Below are 22,598 nucleotides of genomic sequence, written 5' to 3' on the forward strand. Positions count from 1 at the left end.
TGAGTGGGGTTCAACTATACATCAAAAGATAAAACAGATCTAGTCCAGACACACCTGTATGGGAACAATGAAAACTTGAAGAATTCAGGGTAATACAACATGTCTCAATTCCATGAAAGGGAGGCATAGCAATAAACAAACATTGGCTATGTGTTTTAAATACAATAAAGTTATGAAGAAAAAGTCTTTAAGATGAGATCTATATTCCTACAGATTTGATGGTTGTAGAGGTTTTTGATCTCAAAGAAGGCTTGATGTGGTTTGGCATCTTTAAAAAAAGTTAGAACAACCATTGTATTTTACAATGACACACATTGGTTTAACTATGCTCTAGTCACCTTTTCTATTTTAATACAAAAAAAACAGAATAATAAATTCTGAACATTACAAAGTATTTCAGATAGATATGTTTCAGTGCAAATTGGAATTCAGTAGAATCTAGAATCCTCCTAACAGAAATTGGAATTCTGATTAATACTTATTAAAATCCAGTTCAAATCAGAATTATATCTACTAGTAAAAATTGGGATATCCAGATTTGTACTAGATGATTACTATTATTAAAAACTACACAATAAAAACAATATTTTAATTTTCTTCATTTTTATTCACACTTGTCTAAATCAAAAAGAAAAAAGGTAAGGCCAGGCCAATTTCCTATGAATTTATATATATGGTTAAACACTTCAATTTCAACAAACTTGTGAGCAATTATAACCCAAACCAGAATGTTATAGGAATCATTTTAAATATAGTCTTAGATAAACTAGAGTGCACACGCTAAAATGTCTCACCTGTTTTACTAACCATGATTGATTTTATGTTGATAGTCCTAAAGGAAATGTTTTACTACAAGTATCACATAAACTTAACATTATCAATGATCCTTGAAAATGAGGTCAAGGTCAGATAAAACCAAGCAAGACAGACATGTACACTTTACTAACATTTCATACTCTACATATGGATCTATTGCTTATAGTATTTGAAAAACAGACCAAAACTTAATAAACTGCTTCGCTGAGCGCAGCTGGATATGCCCGCAGAGGTCCAACCCTGAACAGTAGGGGCAAAAATGGACACAATATTCAAGCTTGATACAGGTCTGAATTTGGATTGTAATTAAATATTTGATATATTATAGGTTTCTGAATAAATGTAGTCAAAGAACTTGAAATTGGTTATATGAAAGATTTCTTGCTGTTGTGCAATACACTGTGCTGTTGCACAATACTTAGTAAATCTGTTGTCAGACTATATACAAATAAAATCATATATCTCGGAAACGTAAAATCGAAAATTTATAAAAATCAAAAGGGAGCTTACAAAAATAGATATAAACAATTTACCAAAGTTTCATAAAAAATGCTGAAAGCATTTTTGAGTTATTGTCTGAAAACTGGAAAATCCCCCTTTTTGTAATGAATAAAACCACATTAATCGGAAACGTATAGTCTGAAATTTATAAAAATTGAAATGGAGCTCATGTCAATAGAAATAAACAATTCACCAAAGTTTCTTACAAATTGGTGAAATTGTTTTTGAGTTATTGTCTGAAAACTGGAAAATCCCCCCTTTTTTAATGAATAAAACCCCAAAACTAGGAAACGGTAAATCCGAAATTTATAAATAACGAAAGGGAGCTCACGCCAATAGATATGAACAATTCACAAAAGTTTCATACAAGTTGGTGAAATTTTTTGGAGTTATTTTCCGAAAAACTGGAAAATCCCCCCTTTTTTAATGAATAAAACCCCAAAACTCTGAAACAGTAAATCTGAAATTTATAAAAAAACGAAACGGAGCTCACTCCAATAGATATGAACAATTCACAAAAGTTTCATGCAAATTGGTGAAATTGTTTTTGAGTTATTGTCCGAAAACTGGAAAATCCCCCCTTTATTAATGAATCAAACCCCAAAACTCGGAAATGGTAAATCTGAAATTTATACAAGAGGCTCTCAAGAGCCTGAATTGCTCACCTGTATTTCAGAGGAGAAGATTTTTAAATGTTAGCAAACTTGATGAACAAATTGTGTAAAATTGTCTTTAAAGGGCAATAACTCCTTAAGGGGTCAATTGACAATTTTGGTCAAATTAACTTTTTTGTAGATCTTACTTTGCTAAACATTATTGCTGCTTACAGTTTATATATATCTATAATGATATTCAAAATAATAACAAAAAACTGCAAAATTTTGTTAAAACTACCAATTCGGTGGCAGCAACCCAACAATGGGTTGTTCGATTCGTCTGATAATTTCAGGGCCGATAGATCTTGACCAATTAAACAATTTACCCTATGTCACATTTGCTCTAAAAGATTTAGTTTTTGAGATATAAGCCAAAAACTGCATTTGACCCTTATGTTCTATTTTTAGCCATGGCAGCCATGTTTGTCGATGGGTACAAACTTCGGATACAATTTATAAACAAGATACCCTAAGGAACATTTAGTTAAAGTTTGAAGGTAATTGGCCCAGTAGTTTCAGAGGAGAAGATTTTTAAATGTTAGCAAACTTGATGAACAAATTGTGTAAAATTGTCTTTAAAGGGCAATAACTCCTTAACGGGTCAATTGAAAATTATGGTCACATTAACTTTTTTGTAGATCTTACTTTGCTGAACATTATTGCTGCTTACAGTTTATATATATCTATAATAATATTCAAAATAATAACAAAAAACTGCAAAATTTTGTTAAAACTACCAATTCGGTGGCAGCAACCCAACAATGGATTGTTCGATTCGTCTGAAAATATCAGAGCTGATAGATCTTGACCAATTGAACAATTTTACCCCATGTCAGATTTGCTCTAAAAGCTTTAGTTTTTGAGATATAAGCCAAAAACTGCATTTGACCCCTATGTTCTATTTTTAGCCATGGCGGCCATGTTTGTCGATGGATCAAAATTTCCGATACAATTTATAAACTAGATACCCTAAGGAACCCAGTGTCTCGCCTACTTTTGCTGTTAGTCACAGGCTCAACAAAAATGGGGAAAAAATTATTAAAAATTTTCCTCTAGATACTATCTGTTGATTGTAAGAAGTGTTCAAGTTTGGTAAAAATCCAAGAAGGTTTATGAATCTAATAAATGTTTTAAAAACTTTAACTGCAGACTGTACATAATGTTAACTGGAATAAGACTAAGTCCATTTATAAGTAATATACGGAAAAACAGGAAATAAATTTTTACAAAATTTCCTTCTAGATACTAGCTTTTGATCATAAACAAGCTTCTGTCCAAGTTTGGTACAAATCCAGTATAGTTTAAGAAAGTTATTAAAATTTTGAAAGCTTTAACCACAGAGTGAATTTAATGTTAACTGACAGAAAAACTAAGTCCATTTATAAGTAAAATATGGATAAACAGGATTTTTTTTTTACCAAATTTACTTTTGAATACTATCTTATGATCACAAACAAGCTTCTGTCCAAGTGTGGTACAAACCCAGGATATTTTAAGAAAGTTTGGTACAAATCTAGGATAGTTTAAGAAAGTTATTAAAATTTGAAAAAACTTTAACCACAGAGTGAATGTATTGTTAACTGGCAGAAAAACTAAGTCCATTTATGAGTAAAATACGGATAAACAGGATTTTATTTTTTACAAAATTTACTTCTGGATACTATCTTATGATCATAAACAAGCTTCTGTCCAAGTTTGGTTGAAATGCAGGATAGTTTAAGAAAGTTATTAAAATTTGAAAAACTTTAACCACAGAGTGAATATTTGTGGACGACGACGCCGACGGAATGTAGGATCGCTATGTCTCGCTTTTGCGACAAAAGTCGCAGGCTCGACAAAAAGGACCAGTGTTCAACATGTACTATCTATTATGAGAAGAAACAAAGAGGTGAAATTACAAAGGAAGACGAAGAACAATTTCAAGAACACCAAACGAAGAAAGAGAAATCAAGAGAGGAAAAAAGACTCGACAAGGAAAGAGCAAAGACAGATAGATCTTTCGCTGCAGTTACCTTCGACTTGGAGGCAGTGCTACCAACACCTTGTAGCATGGTTGGGGATCTTTTTTATAAAAGACGTCTGTCAACATACAACCTGTCATTTTATTCACTTGGGTATAGTAAAGGCACATGTTTTTTGTGGGACCAGACGAATGGCGGAAGGGATTCAAGTGACATTGGATCTTGCATACTAATGCACATCAACTCAATAGCGGAAAAAAAATACCGCTGTTTAAGAAATTACATACTTTTCAGATACTTGTGGTGGTCAAAACAGGAACCAGTTTGTGGCCTCTGCATTGCTGTATGCCTTACATTTTCATTCAAACTTAAAAGCAATTAATCACAAGTTTTTTGAAAGGGGTCATTCGGATATGGAAGCCGACTCCATACACTCGTCAGTGGAGAGAGCAAAAAAAAGTACAAAGGTAAACCATCCGTCACAGTGGGACACTGTCATGTCAATGGCGAGGAAGAGAAATCCTTATATAGTTATTCCAGTAAACTATAGAGATTTTTATGACCTAAAAGGCTTAAAAACCGACTTTAACATCAATTTGAAAAGAACAGTTTCGGGAGAAACAATAAATTGGCTGAAAGTCAAGTGGATTCGGGTAACGAAAGAAAATCCAGGAAGTGTATTTTTTAACAACGGCTTTGATCCTGAGAATTTTATGGAAGCTAAGTTCCAGTCAAGTAGTTTAAGAGGAAGAAAAAAAGAAGACTGAAAATATTAAACTGTCACCTTTGTATGAGTCTAAACTACAAATTTCTGCTGCAAAGAAAGCAGATCTCCTATCATTGTGCAAGAGCGGGGTTATCCCAACTACATATCACTCGTACTATGAAAGTCTTCCGGTTGGAAAATTAGTGAAGGACATCTTGCCAGAGCCAGACATTACAGAAGAAGATTTAATAGACAACATTTAATTCAAATCAAAAGTTTAATGTTGTATCCTTGTAACAAATGATAAATCATGTTCTATTCAGTTTTGTTTTTAATTACAAAAAGCCGACTGACAAAAGGTACCAGAAAAAAATCTCTGAATGCTCAGACTATTGTCAGGTCAATGTCATACAAAATCTAAATAAAAAATCAACATTATTCATCAAATTTAACTGACAAAACTATACTGTTAAAATCTTAAATGAAATACAGAATAAACCAAACACAATATTTAATTATATTCACTTTTTTTTGCTTGTACTGACTGTAGAATAGGGCATATTTTATTACAAATTAGTGAAACACTTCCGTCAGTATAAATATAATCCAAAAAATTGTCAAAAACCTAACTTAAGCAATAATAGATTGATCATATTTAAAACACTTACATGATTAAACAGAAAAAATGTTGAGCAAAAAGGTGCTATATGGCAGATAGCACCTTTTTGCTCTAAATTTTTGTCACCTTTGTCAATAGCAAAAAGGGGCTATCTGCATTGACCTACTTTTATCCTATTTATACTTACTTAATCATTCCAAACTTTTGACAAATTACACACACCAACATTATCTCATATTTGACCAATTTATAGATCATATAAATGACAAACTGATTTTTGATAATTTGATAAACCTTTAAACTCGACTTTCTCAAAACTATGAAATATGCAGATAACACCTTTTAGCTCTGAACCCTCGAATTGTAACAGGATGCTGTTACGAAGTCTCCCAAACAAAGCTCCAATAATTCGTCATTCCCATGGTCACCTGACATTGGCCAAAGTCCAGTACAAATTGGTTTGTGATATGCACAAGTGACGCCTATGGATTGACCCTGTATGTCATTCAAATCTTCTTGAAATGACGAACAGGAATATATATGGCTGTTTAGGGGTGGAGATCTCGACCGTTTACAAGTTCTCAAAAGGGGGGGTGTGATCCCCAGTGGACTCCCCCTAAATTTCATATGATTTGTTTTTTTGTCCCATACAAGAATATATATGGTTTAGGGGTGGGGATCGCGACCGTTTACAAGTTCTTAAACAGGAGGGGATGGAGGTGACCCTAGGGGACTCGCATTTCATTTGATTTATTTTATTGTCCCATACAAGAATATATATGGTTTCGGGGTGGGGATCTTGACCGTTTACAAGTTATCAAAAAGAAGGGGGTGGGGGTTTCCCCGGGGAACTTCCCCTAAATTTCATTTGATTTGTTTAATTGTCCCATACAAGAATATATATGGTTTAGGGGTGGGGATCTCGACTGTTTACAAGTTTTCAAAAAGAAGGGGGGTGGGGGTTACCCCCATGGACTACCCCTATATTTCATTTGATTTGTTTTATTTTATTGTCCCATACAAGAATATATATGGTTTCTGGGTGGGGATCTTGACCATTAACAAGTTATCAAAAAGAAGGGGGATGGGGGTTACCCTGATGGACTTCTCCTATATTTCATTTGATTTGTTTTATTGTCCCATACAAGAATATATATGGTTTAGGGATGGGGATCTCGACCGTTTACAAGTTCTTAAACAGGAGGGGGTGGGGTTAACCCCAGGGGACTCGCCTTTTATTTCATTTGATTTGTTTTATTGTCCCATACAAGAATATATATGGTTTCCCGGTGGGATCATTGACCGTTTACAAGTATACAAATAGAAGGGGTGTGGGGATGACCTCTCTGGACTTCCCCTATATTTCATTTGATTCGTTTTATTGTCCCATACAAGAATATATATGGTTTAGGGTGGGGATCTCAACCATTTACAAGTTCTCAGACAGAAGGGGGTGGGGTTGACCCCAGGGGACTTGTCTTTTATTTAATTTGATTTGTTTTATTGTCCCATGCAAGAATATATATGGTTTAGGGGTGGGGATCTCGACCGTTTACAAGATAAAAGCACATTCTCAAATTGAAGGGGGGTGGGGGTAAGAATATACAAGATTTAGGGAGACTTAATTATCTACAAAATGTCTAATAATTAACAGTAAATTTCAAACTTCATTTATACAGTCCTTCTAGTAAATTTCAAACTTTATATATACAGTCCTACAGATCTTATCTATCAGGAAACAGAAACTTTTCAAATAAATCTGTCACTTCAATGATTATCATATGCTAAGATATTTCCCAGATCTAATTAATAATAAAAAAAATTAAATTATTATCATATGCTAAAATGTTTCCCAGATCTAACTGAACAGAACTATGGTTTAACATAGTACTCTAACATTACATATATAATAATTAATAATGTAATAATCTTCAAAATGTCTAATGATATAGCTTATAATCATTACCACTTAGGAAATAGATAATTTTCAAATAAATCTGTCACTCCAATTTTTATTGTGAGATAAGACAAATCATAACATGATAACAAGAGTAAAATATTTAAAAATTCCACTTTTGGATATTAAAAATGGCGATAACTCACAAATTAAAGGAGATATACTAAAATCTTGAAAATTGAACGAGACCTTCATTAAGTCCCAGGAAACAACATATTTAAATTTGAAAAAAATTTGGTAAAGCGTTTTCATGTTATTGTGCTGACACTGTTTGGCAGCCACCCGTCAGCCCGCCCAGCTGCCCGCCGTACATCCCCATTTTAATAACCGATATTTCTTTCGAAAATCCAGTTAAAAACTGAACACTGATCAATGAACCATGAAAATGAGGTCAACCTTCCAGACTGACATGTAACCCTTACAATCATTCCATATACCACATATAGTTGACCTACTACTTGTAGCATCTGAGAAACAGACCTAATCACGTAACTTTAACCTTGATCACTGATCCATGAAATGAGGTCCAGGTCAAGTGAACTCTTTCCGATGAACATCAAGGAACACATATACCAAATATAGTTATCCTACTACTCATTATAAGTAAGAAATTTACATGAAAAATTTTTTTTTTCAAGTGGTCGCTGATTCATGGAAATGAGGTAAAAAACAATGGACATATGACAGAAGGAAACTTTGTAATATGTGACCAGCCATGAGATTTTCAGGCTTATGGAGGTACCCAGGTCAAAATGTTTTTTTTTTGCATTTTTATGAAGTATACATAGATTCAAAACACCCTGACAAGTTAATTTGCTAGATTCTGCAAAATAACAGAATTATAGTCATTTTTTTTGTTTTTTTTTTTTTTTGGGGGGGGGTTCCTTGTTTTTTAATTGTAGCTTTTATAACTTAATAAATAATGAATTTTTATTTCTATATTAACCATTCAGTTGCCATAGCAGTTGATAATACACTTAATTGACTTTGTCATTGTGAAACCATTTCTATTAGTTACTTATAGTGAAAAAATATTTTGTTTATAAAAAAGTATGACCTGAGTGATTCCCCTTGACGAAAACCTACCGCTCAAAACTGCTCCAGGAAAGGTAATAAGTTGATGCATCATTTACAATTTTCCAGTACTTTATATTTTGAAATAACATATCGCAATGGTGATATGATTTAACCATTTTGTATAACCGAAAACATATTAATGATGCAGGAGAAAGTGATTTACACAATGAAATCTATAGTTTTTAGTAATATCCTTGATACTACTAGAATTTATTACAATCCAGAATCCCCAAAGTACAAATCTTAATTTTCCATTTTCTACCAGTAAATATTGGAATTCCAATTTCTACTAGGAGGATACTGGATACTACTGAGTTCCAGTTTGTACTGTAACATATACATATATCATATTTCTATATCACACCAAAAATAATCTAATGATTCGTTAGAAATGTGCACTCTAAAATATACTGGCAAGATGGAGGTAAATTACAGACTGCCTTTCTCTTGTCAAAAGATAAAACGGACTCAACTTTTTGTCATAAATATCCTTTTTCAGTAAAATGTTTGTTACAAATTAATTTAACTTTTTCATAAACACCTAGGAATATAGCACCACCTATAGATATCCATATTACTCTTGGAATGATCCCAGCAAATAATCTGAAAAGAAAAAAATTCAAACAAAATAATTTCCTAATTGCAACTAGAATAATTACAAACTAGTGCCACTTTTTAAATCATCATTAAAGGAGAAAAACAGTATTAAGAGTATTTTAGTCATGTTGACATATTTGTGATTCGCTGATCATTTTTCTTTTTTAAAGTTTCTATTTATCTTTTATAATTTTCAGGATAATAGACATAAAACGCAACTAGAGGCTCTAAAGAGCCTGTGTCGCTCACCTTGGTCTATGTGCATATTAAACAAAGGACACAGATGGATTCATGACAAAATTGTGTTTTGGTGATGGTGATGTGTTTTGGTGATGGTGATGTGTTTGTAGATCTTACTTTACTGAACATTCTTGCTCCTTACTATTATCTCTATCTATAATGAACTTGGCCCGGTAGTTACAGTGGAAAATACTTTGTAAAAATTTACAAAAATTTACAAAATTTATGAAAATTGTAAAAAATTGACTATAAAGGGCAATAACTCCTTTAGGGGTCAATTGACAATTTTGGTCATGTTGCCTTATTTGTAGATCTAACTTTGCTGTACATTATTGCTGTTTACAGTTTATCTCTATCTATAATAATATTCAAGATAATAACCAAAAGCTGCAAAATTTTCTTAAAATTACCAATTCAGGGGCAGCAACCCAACAATGTGTTGCCTGATTAGTCTGAAAATTTCAGGGCAGATAGATCTTGACCTAATGAACAATTTTACCCCCATGTCAGATTTGCTCTAAATGCTTTGGTTTCAGAGATATGAGCCAAAAACTGCATTTTACCCTAAGTACTATTTTTTAGCCATGTCGGCCATCTTGGTTCGCGGGCGGGGTCATCAGAGACATTTTTTAAACAAGATACCCTAATGATGATTGTGGACAAGTTTGGTTAAATTTGTCTTAGTAGTTTCAGAGGAAAAGATTTTTGTAAAAGATTACAAAAATTTACGAAAAATGGTTAAAAATTGACTATAAAGGGCAATAACTCCTTACGGGGTCAACTGACCATTTTGGTCAAGTTGACTTATTTGTAGATCTTACTTTGCTTAACATTATTGCTGTTTACAGTTTATCTCTATCTATAATAATATTCAAGATAATAACCAAAAGCTGCAAAATTTTCTTAAAATTACCAATTCAGGGGCAGCAACCCAACAATGTGTTGCCTGATTGGTCTGAAAATTTCAGGGCAGATAGATCTTGACCTAATGAACAATTTTACCCCCATGTCAGATTTGCTCTAAATGCTTTGGTTTCAGAGATATGAGCCAAAAACTGCATTTTACCATATGTACTATTTTTTAGCCATGTCGGCCATCTTGGTTCGCGGGCGGGGTCATCGGACACATTTTTTAAACAAGATACCCTAATGATGATTGCGGACAAGTTTGGTTAAATTTGTCCTGGTAGTTTCAGAGGAGAAGATTTTTGTAAAAGATTACAAAAATTACGAAAAATGGTTAAAAATTGACTATAAAGGACAATAACTCCTTAAGGGGTCAACTGACCATTTTGGTCAAGTTGACTTATTTGTAGATCTTACTTTGCTGAACATTATTGCTGTTTACAGTTTATCTCTATCTATAATAATATTCAAGATAATAACCAAAAGCTGCAAAATTTTCTTAAAATTACCAATTCAGGGGCAGCAACCCAACAATGTGTTGCCTGATTGGTCTGAAAATTTCAGGGCAGATAGATCTTGACCTGATAAACAATTTTACCCCATGTCAGATTTGCTCTAAATGCTTTGGTTTCAGAGATATAAGCCAAAATCTACATTTTACCCCTATGTTCTATTTTTAGCCATGGCGGCCATCTTGGTTGGTTGGCGGGGTCATCGGACAAATTTTTTAAACTAGATACCCTAATGATGATTGTGGCCAAGTTTGGTCAAATTTGGCCCAGTAGTTTCAGAGGAGAAGATTTTTGTAAAAGTTTACGGACGACGGATGACGGACGACGGACGCAAAGTGATGAGAAAAGCTCACTTGACCTTTCAGGTCAGGTGAGCTAAAAAAAAGGGTAAAATGATAATATAATGGTAATAACCTGATGTTCAGTGGTTGTCGTTCGTTGATGTGGTTCATAAGTATTTCTCGTTTCTCGTTTTTTATATAGATTAGACCGTTGGTTTTCCTGTTTGAATGGTTTTACACTTGTCATTTTTGGGGCCCTTTATAGCTTGCTGTTCGAAGTGAGCCAAGGCTCCGTGTTGAAGGCCATACTTTGACCTATAATGGTTTTCTTTTACAATTTGTGACTTGGATGGAGAGTTGTCTCATTGGCACTCATACCACATCTTCTTATATCTAATAACTCCAATAAAGAATTGACTGAAGATTTCAAGCATGATGACTTATTTGTAGATCTTGTCTTGCTGATCATTTTTGCCTTTTCAAGTTTCTATCTATCTATTATAGTTTTCAAGATCATAGACAAAAATGAAAATTAGGAAAAAATGGCTGATCATTTTTGCTTTTTAAGGCGAAGTATATGTAATTGCACACCACTAGTGGAATTTGGGTAAAAATAGGTAAACAAATGAGAAATGACTTCATGCAATCTATCAAGAATCCAAACAAGTATGCGTGTGCTGTCTCAAAACTTCAAAAAAATTATCAGAATGACTCCAATCAGAAATCTGAGTATCCTAATGTTAGTTAGCCCGACTCTATTAACACTTTTTGTTTTAGACAAACAGGAGAGGGTAGATAATATGACTCGTGTATACAAACAGAAAGTAAAAACGCCTAACAACAAAATTATAACCAAATAAACAAATAAACCAGTGACAATTCTGCTTCTATTTGTACCAAATTGATTACAATCAAACCAAAATGGACCCCACAATAATTTTTTTAAAAACAGTAGCTTTCGAACTAAAAACACACAGTAGTCTACGAACAATTATATGAAGTGAATTTGTGTGTTGAGCTAGAAAGACGTTGGCATGTTCATTTTTTATGCAATTGAAAATTTTAGGACATAATCTATATTTATATAAAAGGTAAGAAGATACCAATCAAGGGGGTAATCGACCACTACTGAGTCCAACATTTACAAGTTGAGGAACAAAGACAACAAAAACAAAAAAACCAGCAGATTCAGTTCACAAAAGATTACAGAAACTAAGAATTGAGCACTCTAACATTTATCTCAGAACATGCAGAATAAGTAAAAACTATGTCATTCAACTCTCAGTTTTCAACTTTATCCTTAGGTGCAGAAATAAACCCAGGTGTCTTCTATTCCGTCCCCATTTTTTGGGGAAAGTAAAAGCTAAATTTAGAACCATGGTTGAAACTGAAACTTCACATACATGTGTGATAAAAATAGAACAGGTTATTTCTTCTTGATAAATTCCAATTTCGAAGGGATAGCGAAATTTGTTATCTTTTTATTGTGCTTTTGTGCATCATTCAGAAGTAGTAACTACAATTTTGAGGTAAAAGTTTTCTTCTCAAGTCTCAATTCTAGATTATGACTGAATACAGTATAAGTAAGGTAAGGGGGGTTTAAGAAAATAATATGACACTTGTAACTACAATTTAATATTTGGTGGAATGAGAAGTAAAATAAGTTAAAACTCTTACATTTTGATAGCATTTTAAAGACTGATTGTTTTAAAATTTAAAACCAATTTTATCCAATTTTCATAAACTCTGCAGAAATACTACCAAATCTACTACAAGGGATGTTTAAAGAATCCATGAGGATCTGGCATGGTCAGCTCTATTTTATCACCGCGTTCAAAATTTCACAACAAGCATTTAGGAGCCGGTGGTTCAGTGGTTGTCGTTGGGTCATGTCTGTAATATTTGTTTTTCGTAAAATGTTTTGTTATAAACTAGGCTGTTGGTTTTCTCGTTTGAGTTGTTTCACATTTTTTATGTCAGGGCCTTTTAAAGCGGACTATGCATTATGGTTTTTCTCTTACATCCACTTCCTTTAAACTCTGGGGTGTAGTTGTCTCATTGGCTATCATACCACATCTCCTTATTTTTATGTTATATTATTAATAAAGCAATTCATTTGCATTATATACAGGCAAAATTCGTATGGCACTACACTAGGTACATTCTTATAAATTACATTAGGTACATTTTTTTAACATCATACTGGATACATTCCCATAACATCGACCTTGGTATATTTTCCTAACATTGCAACAGTACATTTATAGCATTACACTATACACAATGCTTTAGCATTACACTATGCACAATGATATAGCATTACACTATACACAATGCTATGGCATAACACTGGGAATGATCCTGTAGTAAATGCACAAGGTGCAACGATCTTAAAGTATTATTAGGTGTATGTTTTCGTCTTGAATATGCATAAAATATGTGCTACAGGAAGTTATACCAAAAACTTCGATCTGTTCTACTTTGTTTAAACTTATATGCGGGTTCTTCTTTTTACCTTGTAACAGCCATAAAAATTCTCAAGATAATATGAAGATGCAGTTTTCATATTTTTTTTTACAAATACATGAAATAATGGTATTAGAAATATTTTTCTGTGATACTGAAACTCCATTTAGCCAGCAAACATTATATCATGATTTGCCATGTAGTTGAAAATAAAAGGGAAAGTGATTGGACAGTAAATTTTGTAAAAATAAATGGGGAATGTGTCCATGGGAAATGCGTTATGTCCCCTCCGCTACAGCTTATAGTATAAGTTTTATAAAAATCTGGCAAGAATTGTACCCGTGAGCGCTAACGAGGCCATTTTCCATAAATTTAATATTTCCAAGGGGCATAACTCTTTTAAAAAAAGTCGATCAGCCACCATTATATATTATTAATATTAACCTATAGTATAAGTTTTGTAAAAATCTGGCAAGAATTGTACCTGTGAGAGCGCTAACAAGACCGGACGGACGGAAACACGGACAGACGGACGCCCAGTATTTCCATGTCCTCCGCAATGCATTCAGCGGGGAACAACAAAATAGAAAATCTTAATAATGTTAAAATATCTGCCGATTTGTTTGATTTTCCCTATGTATCCTTTGTATTTTTTACGTATCATGCTGTTAATTTCAACTGCTTGTATCTGAAAAATGAAAACGGTTACCCCCTTTATTTATTTTATTTTCTGGTGTAATTTTACAAGCAGAATCCATATGCTAAATTAAAAAAAATTCTGTGGAGTAGTTAATTATGTACACTTCGCCTTAAATTTTCTATCAATCAATTACAGTTTTCAAGATAATAGTCAAAACGCAAAAAATTGGGAAATATCGTCACTAAAGGGCAATAACTTCAATATGGTGTTGACTAACAATATCAATCATGTATGATGTTCTCTAATTTGTAGATCTTGTCTTGCTGGTAATTATTGTTCTTAAAGTTTCTTTCTATCTATTATAATTTTCTAGATAATGGACAACTAGAGGCTCTAAAGAGCCTGTGTTGCTCACCTAGGTCTATGTTCATATTCAACAAAGGACACTCTCCAACATTGTAGACTAGTAAAAATTCATGACAAAAATCTCTTTTAATGATGATTGTGGCCAAGTTTGGTTAAATTTGGTCCAGTAGATTCAGAGAAGAAGATTTTTGTAAAAGTTAACGGATGACGACAATGGACAACGGACACAAGTGATGCAAAAAGCTAAGTGAGCTAAAAATGAAAAAAATTGGTAAAATTCGTCGTTTAAGGGCAACAACTCCTAACTCCTTTAAGAAATTGTTTGACAGTTTTGATGTCAATAGAAATTAAATAGATCTCATCATTTAACATTTTTGCCCTTGTCAGATTTTCTCTATCTTTAACAGTTTTCAAGATAATAGCCAACCTAGCATTTACCCCTATGTTCAATTTTAGCCACGTGCACGTCAGCCATGTTGGTCTGCAGGCGGGGTCATCAGGCACATTATTTAAACTAGATACCCTAATGATGATTGTGGCCAAGTTTGGTTCCAATTGGCCTCGTAGTTTTAGAGGAAAAGATTTTTGTAAAAGTTAACAGACGACGACGATGGACAACGAACACAAGTGATGGAAAAAGCTGATTTGGCCCTCTAGGCCAGGTGAGCTAAAAAGGAAACTAGAGGCTCTAAAGAGCCTGTGTCGCTCACCTTGGTCTTTGTGCATATCAATCAAAGGACACTCTCAAACATTGTAAACGAGAATAGACTTTACAGGTACAATACCAAACCCCAGGTTTTCACTGAACTAGTTCACATTTTTGTTTAGGGTCCAGCTGAAGCCCGCCTCTGGGTGCGGGATTTTATTGCTGTGTTGAAGACACATTGGTGGCCTTCAGCTGTTTTTCTGCTCTTTGGTCGGGTTGTTGTCTCTTTGACATATTCCTCATTTCCATTCTCAATTTTATTCATGACAAAAATCTCTATTTTGATGATCTTGTATTACTGATCTTTTAGTCTGTTTAGTTTCTCTCTATCGTCTTTAATTTTTGCTCAAAACACAAAAGAGGGTAAAAAAAATCCTCATTTAAGGGCAATCACTCCTATGAAGAGGGAGTCTACTATATAGGCAAAATTTTGCCTCTTTAATAGATCTTGCCTTGCTGATCATTTTTGTGATTTAAAGTGTCTATTTATCTATTATGATTTAAATCATATAAGGCATAACAGAAAAAAAATGTTTCTCTCTAAATAATATAGTTTTCATGATAATAGACAACAAGAGGCTGTCAGAGTGACAGCAAACCAGATTTTCCTGCAGAGGTCGAACCCTGAACAGTTGAGCAAGTATGGACACTACATTTAAGCTTAAAACAGCTCTGAATTTGGATTGTGATTGAATATTTGACACAGCATAGGTTTGTGACACAAAATGAATGTGGTCAAAGAACTGAAATATTTGAAATTGGACATTTACCTATTATGGTCCAATATCCAAAATCTAAGTACATATAAGAATCAGCATATCAAAGAACCCCAAGAATTCAATTTTTGATGAAATCAGACAAAAGTTTAATTTAGGACCCTTTGGACCTCAATTTGGACCAATTTGATAAAGGAGCCTCAATCCAAAATCTCTTAATACATGGTTAGATTCAGCATTTCAAAGAACCCCATAAATTCAATTTTTGTTGAATCAAACAAAGTTTAATTTTGGACCCTGATTTGGACCAACTTGAAAACTGGGCCCAAAAATCTAATATTTAAATACAGGTTTAGATTCAGCATTTGAAAGAACCCTATATATATTTAATTTATGTTGAAATGAAACACAGGTTAATTTTATCCATAATATTTTCTGTGCAATGGGAAATAACTCAAATGGGATAAATAGTTCTCTAAAATAAGATATGATGCAATTTTTCAAATTATAATCAATAATATAATAACAACAACCAGTGATGACTAAGTTCTCTAAAATTAGATATGATTTAACACTCAAACATTGTTAGAATCAGCACATTAAAGAACCAAAGAATTCAATTTTAGATGAAATTAAACAAAAGTTTAATTTAGGACCCTTTGGACCTCAATGTGGTATTATCTTATTAATAATGAAAAGAGATACTGGTTTAGATTAAGCATTTCAAAGAACCCTATATATATATTCAATTTATGTTGAAATCAAACACAGTTTAATTTTGGACCCCGATTTGGACCAACTTGAAAACTGGTCCCAAAATCAGAAATCTAAATATATGTTTATTAATGGACAATATAAGCTTAGTTTTTAAAGGAGTTCACTTGATCAAAAAAAAATATATAACATTCAGAAAATTAATTTTTACAGAATAACAAACAAACTTGACACATAATTCTTCAAACAATTTACCAAATAAAAGAAGAAAAAAATCCAAAATCTCATTTATCATTAATACAATGTCTTTTCAAAATCTATAAAACTTATCAGTAACAAGAAATAATTGTAACAGGATGCTGTTACGAAGTCTCCCAAACAAAGCTCTAATAATTCGTCATTCCCATGGTCGCCTGACATTGGGCAAAGTCTAGTACAAATTGGTTTGTGATATGCATAAGTGACGCCTATGGATTGACCCGGTATGTCATTCAAATCTTCTTGAAATGACGAACAGGAATATATATGGTTTAGGGGTGGAGATCTCTACCGTTTACAAGTTCTCAAAAGGGAGGGGGGTAGGGGGGGTGATCCCCAGGGGACTCGCCTTTATTTCATATGATTTGTTTTTTGTCCCATACAAGAATATATATGGTTTAGGGGTGGGGATCTCGACCGTTTACAAGTTCTTAAACAGGAGGGGGTGGGGTGACCCCAGGGGCCTCGCCTTTATTTCATATGATTTGTTTTTTGTCCCATACAAGAATATATATGGTTTAGGGGTGGGGATCTCGACCGTTTACAAGTTCTTAAACTTGAGGGGGTGGGGTGATCCCAGGGGCCTCGCCTTTTATTTCATTTGATTTGTTTTATTGTCCCATACAAGAATATATATGGTTTTGGGATGGGGATCTTGACCGTTTACAAGTTTTCAAAAAGAAGGGGGGTGGGGGTTACCCCAGGGGACTTCCTCTAATTTTCATTTGATTTGTTTTATTGTCCCATACAAGAATATATATGGTTTAGGGCTGGGGATTTCTACCGTTTACAAGTTTTCAAAAAGAAAGGGGGTGGGGATTACCCCTGTGGACTTCCCCTATATTTCATTTGATTTGTTTTATTGTCCCATACAAGAATATATATGGTTTCGGGGTGGGGATCTTGACCGTTTACAAGTTCTCAAACAGGAGGGGGTGGGGGTGACCCCAGGAGACTCGCCTTTTATTTCATTTGATTTGTTTTATTGTCTCATACAAGAATATATATGGTTTCAGGGTGGGGATCTTGACCGTTTACAAGATAAAAGCACATTCTCAAATTGAAGGGGGGTTGGGGTAAGAATATATATGGTTTAGGGAGACTCAATTATCTACAAAATGTCTAATAATGAACAGTAAATTTCAAACTTCATTTATACAGTCCTACTAGTAAATTTCAAACTTTATATATACAGTCCTACAGATCTTATCAGGAAACAGAAAGTTTTCAAATAAATCTGTCACTCCAATGATTATCATATGCTAAGATATTTCCCAGATCTAATTTATAATGAAAATCATACTTGCAAATCTGAAGGGCTATTTCCCTTTGAACAGAACTATGGTTTACTCTAACATTACATATATAATAATTAATAATGTAATTAACTTCAAAATGTCTAATAATATAGCTTATAATCATCACCACTTAGGAAATAGAAAATTTTCAAATAAATCTGTCACTCCAATTTTTATTGTGAGATAAGACATTTACCATATATGTGCTTAGTCATAATATGATAACAAGAGAAAAATATTCTAAAATACCACTTTTGGATATTAAAAATGGCGATAACTCAAAAAGGAGAAATACTCATAAAAATCGTGAAAATTTCACGTAAAATTCGTTGTTTAAGGGCAATAACTCCTATAAGAATTTGTCTGACAGTTTTGATGTCAATAGACACTAGATAGATATCATCATTTAACATTTTTGCCTTGTCAGATTTTCTCTATCTTTAACAGTTTTCAAGATAATAGCCAAACCTAACATTTACCTCTATGTTCAATTTTAGCCACGTCAGCCATGTTGGTCTGCAGGCGGGGTCATCAGGCACATTATTTAAACTAGATACCCTAATGATGATTGTGGCCAAGTTTGGTTCCAATTGGCCTCATAGTTTTAGAGGAGGAGATTTTTTGTAAAAGTTAACGGACGCCAACGGACAATGATGAGGGAGGAAGGACGTCAAGTGATGAGAAAAGCTCACTTGGCACTTTGGGCCAAATGAGCTATTAATTTATCGTAATGCCAACATTTAACAGTTTATCTTCCATGTAAATATAAACATCAATCCTTACTCCTTTTATATGGTCTTTACATGATAAAAATGGTTTGTTAGTAGTTTAAATATTGCATTATCCTGCCATTTAGTAACATTGTAAAATCCATAGTTGGAATTTCAGTAATTTTAAAGATAATTGAAGACTCGAGCTTACCCTTTGACTCCTTTTTCTAAAAATATGATCTTTATAGCATGTGGTATACTGCCAGATGCAAGTGCACTATTTTTCTGAAAAAAAAAACCATTAAAGCATGTTTGAAAAGGGTGAAGGTTTGGTACCATTAAAACGTTTAATCCCACTGCAAATGTTTGCACCTGTCCTAAGTCAGGAATCTGATTACAGTAGTTGTCGTCTGTTTATGTAGTTCATATGTGTTTCTCGTTTCTCGATTTTATATAGATTAGACCGTTGGTTTTCCCGTTTGAATGGTTTTACACTAGTTCTTTTTTTGGGCCCTTTATAGCTTGCTGTTCGGTGTGAGCCAATGCTCCGTGTTGAAGGCTGTATCTTGACCTATAATGGTTTACTTTTATAAATTGTAACTTGGATAGAGAGTTGTCTCATTGGCACTCATACCACATCTTCCTATATCTATTAACAACAAAATTATTTTCATTTACCTGTGTATAATATGACGCAGGTTTCTTCAAAAGTTATGATTTTCTAAAAATTATTCGACATTTCACAGTGATTTCATACTTTAACTTTGTTTAAACCTGTTTATTTACTTTTGAATTATTTTTCCCTTGTAATTTTTTATAAACTGTGTATTTGCATTCAGGTGTCACAGGTCAAATTTATTTGTTCATTGTGTGTTAATTCACGTTTTTTGATTGCGTTAAGCCTTCCAATTGATATTTTATAGTGTGTTTTTCTATGTTGTGATGTTATACTATTGTTTCAGAAAAGGGAGAAGGTTTGGTACCATTAAAACGTTTAAACCCGCTGCATTTGTTTGCACCTGTCCTAATTCAGGAATCTGATGTTCAGTAGTTGTCGTTTGTTGATGTGGTTCATAAGTGTTTCTCGTTTCTCGTTTTTTATATAGATTAGACCGTTGGTTTTCCCGTTTGAAAGGTTTTACACTAGTAATTTTTTGGGGCCCTTTATAGCTTACTGTTCGGTGTGAGCCAAGGCTCCGTGTTGAAGACCGTACTGTGACCTATAATGGTTTACTTTTATAAATTTTGACTTGGATGGAGAGTTGTCTCATTGGCACTCATACCACATCTTCTTATATCTATTGATAATAAAATGCTCCGCAGGGCGCAGCTTGATACGACCGCAGAGGTCGAACCCTGAACAGTTGGGGCAAGTATGGACACAACATTCAAGCTTGATATAGCTCTGAATTTGGATTGTGATTAAATATTTGACACAGCATAGTTTCTGACACAGAATGAATGTGGTCTAAGAACTTAAAAATTTTAAATTGGACATTCACCTATTATGGTCCAATATCCAAAATCTAAATACATGGTTAGATTCAGCATATCAAAGAACCCCAAGAATTCAATTTTTGATGAAATCAAAGAAAGTTTAATTTTGGACCCTTTTGACCTCAATGTGGACAAAGTTGATAACGGGGCCCAAAAATCAAAAATCTAAATACATGGTTAGATTCAGCATATCAAAGAACCCCATATATTCAATTTTTGTTGAAATCAAACAAAGTTTAATTTTGGACCCGATTTGGACCAACTTGAAAACTGGGCCCATAATCAAAAATCTAAATACATGTTTAGATTCAGCATATCAAAGAACCCTAAGAATTCAATTTTTGTTCAAATCAAACTAAGTTTAATTTTGGACCCTTTGGACCTTAATGTAGACCAATTTGAAAACGGAACCAAAAATTAAGAATCTAAATACACGGTTAGATTCGGCATATCAAAGAACCCCATTAATTCAATTTTTGATGAAATCAATTACAGCCTTTCCTTTGTGATATGGAACCTTGTGGTACAATGTCAGAGAGATCCATACACTTACACACAAGTTATTGTCTGGAAGTTACAAAAATGCTTATTTTTGGCCCCTTTTTCCTTAACTGTTGGTACCATAACCCCCAAAATCAATCCCAACCTTCCTTTCGTAGTATTGAACCTTATGGTAAAATTTCATGGAGATCCATTCACTTAAACTAAAGTTAGAGTGCGAAAACCAATGTGTCTTCGGACGACGCCGGACGACGCCAGACGACGCCGACGACGACGACGAAGACGCCAACGTCATACCAATATATGCGGTCGTATAAAAACAGGTCACCTGGATTAAATATTTAAGGTTAAATTTGAGTTAATACAGAATGCAGTAGTATTGCAAAAAGGTTTTCGACAACATGAAATTTGAGGGTATTCGAATATTGATGAATCATTTACCTCCAGAGTCTTCCTTTGGTACTTTAAGTGATGTACATCTGTGTATGATTTTAATGAATATTTGTATTTCTATGCTTTATTTCATGTGCTATTATTTATACGCAATTAATATATCATTATCATATTTTGGCACACTGTATTGATTCAATATGCCAAAGCCAACCTGTACAAATGTGTTTCAAACTAATAACAACTTATTGAAAATTTCATTTATTTATTATCATCATCATTGAACAAACCTGCAACAAACAAGCTGAAATGTCTCGCCAACTATGCTGACCATTGATTTTATGTTGATAGTCCTACATATAGTCCTACATATAAACTTTTACTACAAGTATCACACTAACATTTATGATCCAAGAAAATGAGGTCAAAGTCAGATAAACAAAGCCGGAAATAGATGTACACCTTTAATACAATCATTCCATACACAGAATATAGATGACCTATTGCTTATAGTATAAAAGAAACAGATCAAACCATGGAAATTCAATACTGACCAATGAACCGTGAAAATGAAGTCAAGGTCAGATGAACCCTGTCAGACAGACATGTAGACCTTAAAATCATTCCATGCAACAAATATAGTTGACCTATTGCTTATAGTATCTAAGAAACAGAGTTTAAACTAAGAAAACTGAACATTGACCAATGAACCATGAAAATGAGGTACCCGGTAAATAAAATTGAGAATGGAAATGGGAAACATGTCAAAGAGACAACAACCCGACTAAAGAGCAGACAACAGCCGAAGGCCACCAATTGGTCTTCAACGCAGCGAGAAAATCCCGCACCCGGAGGTGGTCCTCAGCTGGCCCCTAAATAATTTTGTGTACTAGTTCAGTGAAAATGGACGTCACACTAAACTCCAAAACATATAAATGAACTAAAATTAAAAAACATACAAGACTAACAAAGGCCAGAGGCTCCTGACTTGGGACAGGCGCAAAAATGCGGCTGGGTTAAACATGTTTTGTGAGATCTCAACCCTCCCCCTATACCTTTAGCCAATGTAGAATAAAGAAACACATAGCAATACGCACAGTAAAACTCAGTTTAAAAGAAGTCTGAGTCAGATGTCAGAATAGGTAACAAAAGAAACTAAGCAAAATGACAATGATACATAAATGAACAAAGGACTACTAGCAGTTACTGACATGCCAGCTCCAGACCTCAATTAAACTGATTGAAAGATCATGTCTTCATCATATGAAAATCAAGTACAATCCCTCCCGTTAGGCGTTTAGTATCATACCATCATAAAATATATGGGAAGAACATAACCCGTATCATGCCAACAACAGGTTTTAGAATAAATGTGTTTATTTCCACTGCAAAGACCCTATGAGTGAATCAATATTAATACCAAAATATGCAATCTTTAATGACTTGACAACAGTATCGTAACTATATCCTTTCCGAATAAGTCTGTTTAAAGGTTTGGTTAGCTTTT

The 22,598-nt window shown here is 33.6% G+C and overlaps 1 protein-coding gene across 5 annotated transcripts in view; it reads right to left on the reverse strand.

The window, feature by feature from the left end:
• Positions 1 to 292: 292 nt before the first annotated feature.
• LOC127702813 (S-adenosylmethionine mitochondrial carrier protein-like) overlaps positions 293 to 22,598 on the reverse strand; it is a 167,108-nt gene continuing 144,802 nt past the window's right edge. For all 5 annotated transcript variants that reach the window (XM_052207131.1, XM_052207139.1, XM_052207123.1 and 2 more), the window contains 2 exons: positions 18,915 to 18,988; positions 293 to 8,896 (listed from right to left, as the gene is read on the reverse strand). In XM_052207131.1, coding sequence (XP_052063091.1) covers positions 8,773 to 8,896; positions 18,915 to 18,988 — 198 coding nt within the window. In that variant the 3' untranslated portion in view covers positions 293 to 8,772. The remainder of the gene's footprint in view (positions 8,897 to 18,914; positions 18,989 to 22,598) is intronic.

This window comes from Mytilus californianus, unplaced genomic scaffold (genome assembly GCF_021869535.1).
Source record: "Mytilus californianus isolate M0D057914Y unplaced genomic scaffold, xbMytCali1.0.p SCAF_1, whole genome shotgun sequence".
Taxonomy (NCBI): Eukaryota; Metazoa; Mollusca; class Bivalvia; order Mytilida; family Mytilidae; genus Mytilus; species Mytilus californianus.